General features: G+C 45.4%; 1 protein-coding gene and 1 long non-coding RNA gene across 3 annotated transcripts in view; one reads left to right on the forward strand and one right to left on the reverse strand.

Moving 5' to 3' along the window:
• Nucleotides 1-10,000, forward strand: part of LOC310727010 (low-density lipoprotein receptor-related protein 8-like) — a 20,717-nt gene that overhangs the window by 10,304 nt on the left and 413 nt on the right. Inside the window, exons 5-18 of one of the 2 annotated variants that reach the window (XM_083543056.1) lie at nt 2,292-2,684; nt 3,554-3,676; nt 3,987-4,109; nt 4,426-4,545; nt 4,667-4,792; nt 5,221-5,392; nt 5,663-5,890; nt 6,569-6,687; nt 6,935-7,074; nt 7,153-7,294; nt 8,305-8,457; nt 8,847-9,065; nt 9,354-9,422; nt 9,666-10,000. The exon at nt 9,666-10,000 is cut by the window's right edge and continues 413 nt beyond it. In XM_083543056.1, coding sequence (XP_083399182.1) covers nt 2,292-2,684; nt 3,554-3,676; nt 3,987-4,109; nt 4,426-4,545; nt 4,667-4,792; nt 5,221-5,392; nt 5,663-5,890; nt 6,569-6,687; nt 6,935-7,074; nt 7,153-7,294; nt 8,305-8,457; nt 8,847-9,065; nt 9,354-9,422; nt 9,666-9,970 — 2,432 coding nt within the window. In that variant the 3' untranslated portion in view covers nt 9,971-10,000. Of the gene's footprint in view, nt 1-2,291; nt 2,685-3,553; nt 3,677-3,986; nt 4,110-4,425; nt 4,546-4,666; nt 4,793-5,220; nt 5,393-5,662; nt 5,891-6,568; nt 6,688-6,934; nt 7,075-7,152; nt 7,295-8,304; nt 8,458-8,846; nt 9,105-9,198; nt 9,293-9,353; nt 9,423-9,665 lie in introns of those variants that run through there. The other variant, XM_083543057.1, reaches the window with a different exon arrangement.
• LOC310727016 lies at nt 7,435-9,680 on the reverse strand. Its single transcript, XR_014533912.1, has 3 exons — nt 9,642-9,680; nt 8,392-8,555; nt 7,435-7,982 (listed from the first exon to the last, which is right to left on the reverse strand). It is a non-coding gene; the product is annotated as an uncharacterized lncRNA (long non-coding RNA).

The raw sequence follows: 10,000 nt of genomic DNA on the forward strand, positions 1-10,000 counted from the left end.
TTTTTACAGGGAGTGTCAGACTCCTCCCTCTCTCCTGTGTGTGCTTTCCATTCTTTACCTGTCATTCTGCTGGAAATACCCCCCCCCCCCCTCTCTCTCTCTCTTATTAAAGTAATAAATCTTAAAGATCTAATAAACCCAAATGTTACTCGGAATGTCTTTTTATAAGCAGAAAAACAATGAATGAATATAAAAGGTTAAGAATTAATATCGGTTAAAAGACTGTGGGAAAACATTTCGGCTAAAATGAATATTTTGACATAGATTCCATACATGAATGCATAATTTAATATATATTTTAATACACTATGTTTTAATATACATACACTAATACATTTAATGTAAAAAAGAATGACGTCTACACTAAACTAGCAGACCACTAAAATCTGGAGGTTATACTTACGCAGATTTACCTGATGTTTCTGATCCAACCATCTGAAAGCTCTGCTCCTTTTTTTGTCCTCATCCATCTTTCCCTGTAATGTTCTTCCTGACTTCAGTAACACAGCTGAGCTTCCCACTTTTTTAATCTATAAACTGTCCCACATTTCTCCTAATGTCAGATCCTGATTTATATATTTGAGTTGGATAGATTGCACTGAAGAGGGCGCTGTAACTGCGTTATCATGCTCTAACGAGGATCTACAGAACCCTGATCACTCTGCTGAACCCTGATCACAGGATTGATCCAGAAATGTGTTTACATTTAATCATGTAGAGACTCACGCTGCTCTTCATGTCCTTTTAAAATTATAAAGATTCTCCCTGCTCCCACGATGTAAACGAACATCTCCGACTTCACTTGTAGTCTAATCTAATCGTAATTGGAAGCTAAAAACAAGTCGGTCTCTCTTTAGCGCAGGGATAATTGACTCGTGAATTATTCATGAGCGTGTCCTGATTTGCATAAAGCAGAGCATTGAGAAGTTGGAAGCTGTGTGTGTGTGTATACACACTGTGTGGAAAACAAGTGTCCTGAAGATGACGTCAGAAAATGTAGCTCTGAAACTGGAGACTCCTTCTGTAAAATAAATCCCAATTTTTTATGTGGAACATGCACTGCTGCAGGCATCCCCACAAATGAGCTGTTACTATAGAAACAGAGATTTAATCAACACCTTTTGGCCAATCACAGTCCAGGAAACAGTGCTGTGTGAACTGTGAACAGTAAACTCTTTGCAGTTTCTCACCGGTTTTGCCGATTAATTCACTGCGAAGGTTGATTGCTGGAACTATTGGAAAAATCCGTACCGATAGTTTTTCCTGTTGCTGGAGAAATTCTACTGTCATACAAGGGCGGCAATTTGTTGCTAAAGCTAGCTGGTTCGTTAGCTCCTAGAAAATGTTGCATGTGTTTTATACTCCATTACACTTTATTATCAGATCAAAGGGTAGATGAGAAAAGAGAAATGAGCAGGAGGAGATTTCAGATAATCACTTCCTCCTGACTAATCTCTTCATCTCATTATCATACAGCTCCCTCTATTCCAGAGAAGCTGCCTGTGTGCTGAGACTAAGATCAGACCTGCAGGATCCACATCCTGTTCCTAGGTTTCATTCCACCTGTTTGAGAAGCTTTTCAGGCATGATGTCTGTTTGGATCAGTGAAGCTGAGGGAGATCTTCAGGTTGTGACTCACACCATCATAAAGTCGTTTTATTATGTTCCGTGTCTCTGATGACGGAAGAGCGAGAAATTGTGTGTCAGAAGTGCTGTAACGAATCACCGGGTTTTGTTGAATGGATCCTGGTGTGAATCGGTTCTGCGCTCATAAGGGTTGAATCCTGATGTTCCTCCAGGGACTGAAAGAGCAGAGTGATGCAGTTCCTTTACTTTTTCATTTTGCATAAAAGCAACAGGCAGTAAAATATGGATATGGAAGTTAAACTTTAACTCCCAGCAACCCAACCTCACACACACACACACACACACACACACACACACACACACACACACACACACACACACACACACACACACACACACACACACACACACACTTTCTACAGCTATATAAAGAAATATGAACTCTACGCTGTGTTTTCTCTCAGTCTGTACTAAACCGTGTTATTACTAAGTTTGATTCATTGCTTTTGGTCCCTCATTTGGTTCCTCGACTATGATGATGCCCAGTTTCATGATGTTAGCTGGTCTCCTGATCCACATTTTAAAATAGTTTGCCTTTATTTTATTAATCTGTCTTAACTGCACTGTTTGAGGTCTGATGATGTGACACTGATTAATTAAGGAGAAGTTTTTTTTACCTGGACCTTCTGCTCTGTTCCTCACAGATGCTCGCTCCTGTGCTTCCGGAGAGTTCCAGTGCCGTAACCTGAAGTGCATGTCTCCAGCGTACGTGTGCGACGGCGATGACGACTGCGGCGATGGGACGGACGAGGAGCAGTGTTCGCCCCCGACGTGCGGCCCGCTGCAATTCCGCTGTAACAGCTCCGAGTGCGTCCCTCAGCCCTGGACCTGTGATGGAGACCCGGACTGCTTTGATGGATCGGACGAGTGGGAGGGGCTGTGCGGCAGCGGAGCGGGCCGAACCCTACCCCCGCCCACTCTCAGGCAGGAGTGCAGCGCCGGGAAGTTCCGCTGCGGGAGTGGAGAGTGCATCAAGCTAGCGTGGAGGTGTGATAAAGACCCGGACTGCATGGACAGATCGGACGAATCCGACTGCCGTAAGTCTCCCAGTCTGATTGTCATCTTACTCCTGCGCTCGGATCGGATGGTCCACCTGACAGACGCGTCTTCCTATTTCATCATCTATAGATATCGATTTATATTCCTGCAATACTTATTGAATAAAAGTGCGGGTTTGTGTTTATCCCATGTCTCAATGCCAGTTTGTGTATTATAACAAAGAAGATGTGGTCTGATGGATCCAGAAGCAGCTGTAGATAAGGTCACATCAGCCTGCAGGGGAGGTTTATTTTCACACACCACTCTTTCACCAGGTGGCTTTAAGATCAAGTGCTGAGAGAGACTGTAAGGAGAGAGGGAATTAGTCACCACACACACACACACACACACACACACACACACACACACACACACACACACACACTGTGTGAACATCCCTGTCGTTTTTCTGTCAGAAGGTGAACCTGATGTTGTTTGTGTTTCTGTACTGAAGCTGCTGTAGTTTACTGAAGTGAATTTATAGGAATCATTTAGCGATAAATGTTAAAACTTGGTAGTGTGTGTGTGTGTGTGTGTGTGTGCGTGCGTGCGTGCGTGCGTGTGTGTGTGTGTGTGTGTGCGCGTGCGCGCATTTGTTTGTGTGTATGTGTGCGTGTGTGCGTGCGTGCGTGTGCGTGCGTGTGTGTGCGTGTGTGTGCGTGTGTGTGTGCGCTACTTGTTAGGATAAAAAGCACATTAAATGCACAGCTAATTCCCTTCTGTTTTATATTTTCACTGATTATGAGTGCAAGATTATGGTGTGCTCCAGGGAGAAGTGTGTGTGTGTGTGTGTACCCCTCTAAGCTGTGTGTATGTGTGTGTATGTGTGTGTGTGTGTGTGTGTGTGTGTGTGTGTGTGTGTGTGCAGCTCTCCTGACATGCCGACCTGATGAGTTCCAGTGTGGAGATGGTTCCTGCATCCACGGCATCAAACAGTGCAATAAAGCCTTTGACTGTCTCGACCGAAGTGATGAAGCTGGCTGTGTTAATGGTGTGTGTGTGTGTGTGTGTGTGTGTGTGTGTGTGTGTGTGTGTGTGTGTGTGTGTGTGTGTGTGTGTGTGTGTGTGTGTGTGTGTGTGTGTGTGTGTGTGTGTGTAAGAGAGTGTGTGTGTGTGTGTGTGCATGTGTGTGTGTATGTCTGTGTGTATGTCTGTGTGTGTGTGCATGTGTGTGTGCGTGTGTCTGTGTGTGTGAGAGTGTGTGTGTCTGTGTGTGTGAGAGTGTGTGTGTCTGTGTGTGTGAGAGTGTGTGTGTGTCTGTGTGTGTTTTATATATTTTATTTGTCTCTTTGTCTCTGCAGCCACAAAATGTGAAGGACCTTTGAAGTTCCTCTGTAGAAATGGAGAGTGTATCGATGGAGCAAAGGTGTGTGATGACATCAAGGACTGTAAGGATCGCTCGGACGAGCCCAAGAGGGAATGTGGTGAGGATTTAAGGGGGAAGTTAGGATCATGTACTGTATTGGCACTGAAGGGCGCAGGAGCCACACCTCCTACAGCAGGACTGAGATGCAGGCCACACCCCCTTCACTGGTCCTGAATGGCAGGGAGGCTAAGCCTCATTCACTAGGTTTGATCCAGAGGCCACGCCCACTTCTGTAGTACTACATTGAACTTGAACCATCATGAAAGATCTGGAAGCAAGCTGGCAGAGTGCATTATTACTGATGTGTTCCACACGTGTCAACTTTTCAGCACACGTCTCTAATCCCTCTTTTCTCTCATGTGTTTATCACACAGGTTTAAACGAATGCACCACGAACAACGGAGGCTGTTCTCACAGCTGTGTGGATCGACCCATCGGCTACGAGTGTCAGTGTCCCGCTGGGTACAAACTCCTGGATAAAAGGACATGTGGAGGTGAAGTTTATCAATTAAACGCAGTTTATATCAATCCAATACACAGAAGAAGCAGAACCTTCTTATAAATATGAGGAATGAGGAATTTTAGACTTGCGTGCTTGAATATTTTCCTTCTTAGACATCGATGAGTGTGAGAACCCGGATTCCTGCAGTCAGATCTGCATCAACCTCAAAGGAGACTTTAAGTGCGAGTGTCACCGGGGATACGAGATGGACCCAGTGAGCAGAACCTGCAAAGCCGAGGGTGAGACCCAGGATAGTTTCAGCTCTGTGACAGACACATTTGCTTTCGCTTTCGCTTTGATCTCCAGCAGCTCGAATAGTCATCGTATCAAAGTGCTGCCCACACACAGTTCCCTCTATCTGCCCGACCCTGCAGTCTGCACACCCACGCCAATCAGACCAATCCAATCTAATCAACCTGAGATCAAAACACAGAGTCAGTGTTGATACTGTGTGTGTGTGTGTGTGTGTGTGTGTGCGCATACCTTCACTGTAAAATACCACCACTGTTACCATCCTAAAGTTAGTGTTATTTCACACAATCACACAGCAGTATGTTCATTAAGGAAGGACACATTGATCTTTTTGTGTGTAGATGCACACTAGTTCTCGTGACCAGTCAGAAAAGGTACGAGCTGGACGTTTGGTTGTGTATTGTGTGCCGTGCAGGAAAAAGTCCCTACCTGATGTTCACTAACCGTCACGAGATCCGACGCATCGACCTACTGAAGCGGGACTACACGCAGGTCGTTCCCACTCAGAAAAACGCCGTGGCCATCGCCGTGGACGTCGCCGCCAACCGCATGTTCTGGTGCGACCGCTTCCATCGAAAGATCTACAGGTGACCACTTGCCACCAATGCCACTTTAATTGAATTTAAATATGACTTGTATGTAAATGGTTGTCAGGAGGGAATCTGCTTCAGTTCAGGATGTTCTGAAATCTGTGCTGTCATTTCAGTGCTTATAAATGTGTAATGAATCCTTTATGAGAACAGAATAAAAGCTGCTGCTGAAATATATTACAGAAAGATTAATAGTAGGAAATCATCTGAATTAACGATCTCTCTCCCCCCTCACCCCCCCCCCCCCCCCCCCCCCATCATCTTCAGCGCCTACATCCATGAGGCGAGTGACCCGGCCCGTCACATGACCCTGATCGACACTGAGCTGCTCTCCCCTGAGGGTCTGGCTTTAGACTGGGGCCAGCACAACCTCTACTGGACCGACTCGGGTCATGGCACCATCTCAGTGGCTTCATCTGATGGCAGCAGAAGGCGTGTCCTGATCCACACTGACCTGAGTGAACCGAGGGCCATCGCCGTGGCTCCAGAGCAAGGGTTAATAAAATGATTCTTTTAAAACAATTCATTAATAAAATATTGAAGCATCAAAGGGAAATAATTCTAATGTTCCTCACTCCTCCAGAACAGTTTCATTCATGTTTTGTAAAGAGTGGAGTTTCCATTAAACCTGCGAATGCGGTTGAAATAAAAAGTGTCCAATGTCGAGTTTATTCAGTGACAGTCTTTTTAGAAGTGATGCATAGGATCTGCTTTGACCTCGGGCTCTACACTGAACACCAGCCTGCCTTTAAATACCAACATTATCATTAATGATTCTAATTTATTCTTTTGGTTTGAGTTTTTAATCCAATGATCAATCCAACAATGATTTTTATAATGTATTAGTTTTTTAATCCTCCCACACCGAGGCGCATTGGGCGGCAAGGGCCTGGTGGCTTACATGCCATGTCTGTAGCAGTTTTGTTAGGGGGGTGGGTTTCTACCCCAATGCCCACCCTTATCCTGTGGGGTTAAGGGCTTTCACAAATAGCCCAAGAGTGGCAGCATGGTATGGCCAGGACTCGAACCCACAACCCCTGGGTTACAGCTAAGCTCTCACTCTTGTGAAAAAATGTATATTTCTATGGGTGTTTTATATGATATTATTTTATGTACATATTTAACATCGAGCACTTGATGTAATTCTTTGGTGATTCCCTCTTTTCTCCTCAGGTTCATGTTCTGGTCCGATTGGGGAACGAGGCCTAAGATCGAGAAGGCGGGGATGAACGGAGTGGACAGACAGGTTTTAGTGTCTGAGGGCATTGAGTGGCCCAACGGTATCACGCTGGGTAAAGGCAACACATACTTTCAGCTCTTAATAGATTCTGTAACATCTATACCCCGCGGTTCATCCAGGATAGTTTTTGTCCTGTTAGTGTTGCAGTAGTCATTTGACTACAGTTCTGTCTTGCTTCCTTTAATTTAGTGTCTGTTCATCTGACTATCGATTCTAATACTTAGAGTCTTTAATATAGTGGCACAATAGCATGTTTTACTATACTGTGTGTGTGTGTGTGTGTGTGTGTGTGTGTGTAGATGTAGTGGGGAAGAGATTGTACTGGGTGGACTCAAAGCTCCATCTGATCTCCAGTGTGGACTATAACGGAGCTCAGCGCAGAGTGATCCTGTCCTCCAGCGAGAGACTAGGCCATCCCTACGCCCTCGCCGTGTTCGAGGTGACTCTGTGTGTGTGTGTGTGTGTGTGTGTGTGTGTGTGTGTGCATGTTTACTTATTGATTTGATCTCTTGTTCAGGATCGTGTGTACTGGACAGACCGACAGAAGGAGGCCGTGTTCAGTGTGAACAGACTCAGTGGGCAGGATGTGACCAGCCTCGCCGAACGCCTCAAAGATCCACACGATATAGTGGTGTTCCACGAGCTGAGTCAGCCCCAAGGTCCACTGGAGTCTTTTTACACCAAATACCCAAACATTTCATGTGTCAGCGCTTGGGACAGGTTTTGTTTTCAGCCCTCACACTCCTCAGCCAGTGAGGTTTATTTATTCCACACAAGAAGCTAAACACAGAAATGTACATAGGATCAGAATTGTGTGAAACACAGCTGATTTATTTAGTGGAATAGAGAATATGTAAAAAAATGCGGTTTGACTTATGAATATTCAAACAGTAGCCCAAAAAATTATCATGAAAAAAAAACTAATAAACCAAAAAATGTTTAGTTAATTATACACTATATATACAGTATAATATCTCCTGGTGTATAATCTAGTCCAGGTTACAACAAGTATCACATGAACCTACTCCAAAGTTCTGTTCTCTGCATCGGACCCATGATCAGACTGAATGACTCGGATTAGAGGCCTGGATTATTATCCAGACTGCTGCTTACATAATAGAGGATATAACAGAGCAGGTCAGGAGTTCAACCCTTAAAACTTAATTAGTGCCGTGACCCAAATCACCTTCTCCTGATCTCTGTAAGCTCCTTCTGCTCCTCCTGCTGCTGCACAGGAACCAGTGTCAATAAACAGGAAAGTCAAGCAAAGGTGAGAAGAACTCTGAGCTGGGAAACACACTTTTCTTTAAGGACGAATAACAGCACCACAAAGTCGTCCCTCAGCTCCTGAATATGCATTAACACAGAGAGAGAGAGAGAGAGAGAGAGAGAGAGAGAGAGAGAGGAACTCAGTGGCCACAATCTGTCCATACCATCCCAGTGATGTTATTTACATTTCTCTCTTTCACCTTCTATAGGCTTCATTTGCATCTCATATATCAAACTGCAGGATTCATTTGCAGCAAAACTGTGAATAAATACATAATAAAAACTGTTAGAATTGTCTGAGAAACATGAGACAATTGTGTTTCTGCTGGCTGTAACCCCTTTGTGTGTGTGTGTGTGTGTGTGTGTGTGTGTGTGTGTGTGTGTGTGTGTGTGTGTGTAGCTGCAGACAGCTGTAACCTGGCCGGTGTGAGAAACGGAGGCTGTGTGTTCCTGTGCCTGCGCGCTCCTCAGATCAGCGATCACTCACCCAAATACACGTGTGCATGTCCCGATGGCGAGGAGCTGAGCCCGGACACGCGAGTGTGTGTCCCCGGTGAGTCATCAGCGTACGGCGCCACGCCGTGGCCACCAATCACACGGCAGGAAAAACACAACACCTGGTTTATTATTCCGAGACCCAATTAAGTCACACTTCAGGAGGAAAAATAAAAACCATCAAATTCTTCACAAACCTCAAGTGCTGCTCTAAGAGTTCTGGATTCCCAGTGTAATTCTCTCTTTTGTTTTATGATGTTATGCTGCTGTTTAATTGCTGTGGTGTGTCTTACTGGTTGTATATTTATTTTATTGGTATTGTTTTACATGGTTGTTGTAAATTGTTCTGTGTTTTTATTGGTGTCCTTGAGTGTGATGTAAGAAGCTCATAAATAAAATGTATTATTATTAATAATTAGGTCAGTAATCTTCCACTTTCTTCCCCAGTCCAAAACATCACGGTCGCCCCGACGTTCTCCAGCTTCCCTCCTACCAGCACCGCGGATTCAGAGTCCGGGAACTCAAACGGCTCACATGAGGTCATGACCTTTCAGGAAAAGACCGTTCCTTCAGAGCTCATGCTGAATATCACGGTGACGTCCACTCAGATCCCCAGTGTGCTGCTGAGCACGCCTACAGGAGACACCACCAACCTGTCTCATCACTGTGAGTGTGTGTGTGTGTGTGTGTGTGTGTGTCTGTGTTGTAATATGAACCTGTTCACAGCAGGGTGTCACAGAAACCTGACACCAGAAAAGGTGTGTGAGTGTGTGAGTGTGTGAGTGTGTGAGTGAGTGAGCATCCTGTGTGTATACACCAGCCATAATTACATTTTACTAAATCATCTGAGTGAGATTCAGTCCATAAACTCCTCCTTACTCTCTCTCTCTCTCCTTACTCTCTCTCTCTCTCTCTCTCTCTTTCTCTCTCTCTTTTTCTTTTCTCCTCTTCCAGCTGGAAACGAGTTGCTTCTCCTTGGACACAGTGTCCCTGTGGCTGTGCTCGGAGTTGGAATTCCCATCGGTATGTTCCTCCACCTCACTCGTGTTGCTGACCACAGAATTTCTATTGCACTGAATACTGTGTGAGAGTGAGATTGTTGTGTGTGTGTGTGTGTGTGTGTGTGTGTGTGTGTGTGATACTATCAGTATCTCATTCTGAAGTTGATCTAATTGATTTAACGATCTAAGTTACTTTACCTCGTGTTTTTAATATATGTTTACATGCACTTCCTGTCTTTACATGCACTTCCTGTGATCTGTGCAGTGGGCTTAGTTCTGCTTCTCTCCGCTTCCTGTCTGATTTATCGTAACTGGAGACTCAGGAGCACCAAGAGCATGAACTTCGACAACCCCGTGTACCGTAAGAGCACGGGCGAGACCGAGGAGGACGAGATCCACATCGGGAGGAGCGAGGGCCTCGCCCAGCACCACCACCCTTACCCGGTGCCTGTGGTCGGCACGGCGACCACGCGTCCGCCGTTTATCACTCTGCCTCTGGGGTCCGGCGCCGTTACGGACTCTGTCCCACACTGGTACACGGAGCCACCCACCATCACCGCCGCCAAGTGAACGCCGGTGACGACTCCGCACGAGAGCCGG

This window comes from Silurus aristotelis (genome assembly GCF_946808225.1).
Source record: "Silurus aristotelis genome assembly, chromosome: 5".
Lineage (NCBI taxonomy): Eukaryota > Metazoa > Chordata > Actinopteri > Siluriformes > Siluridae > Silurus > Silurus aristotelis.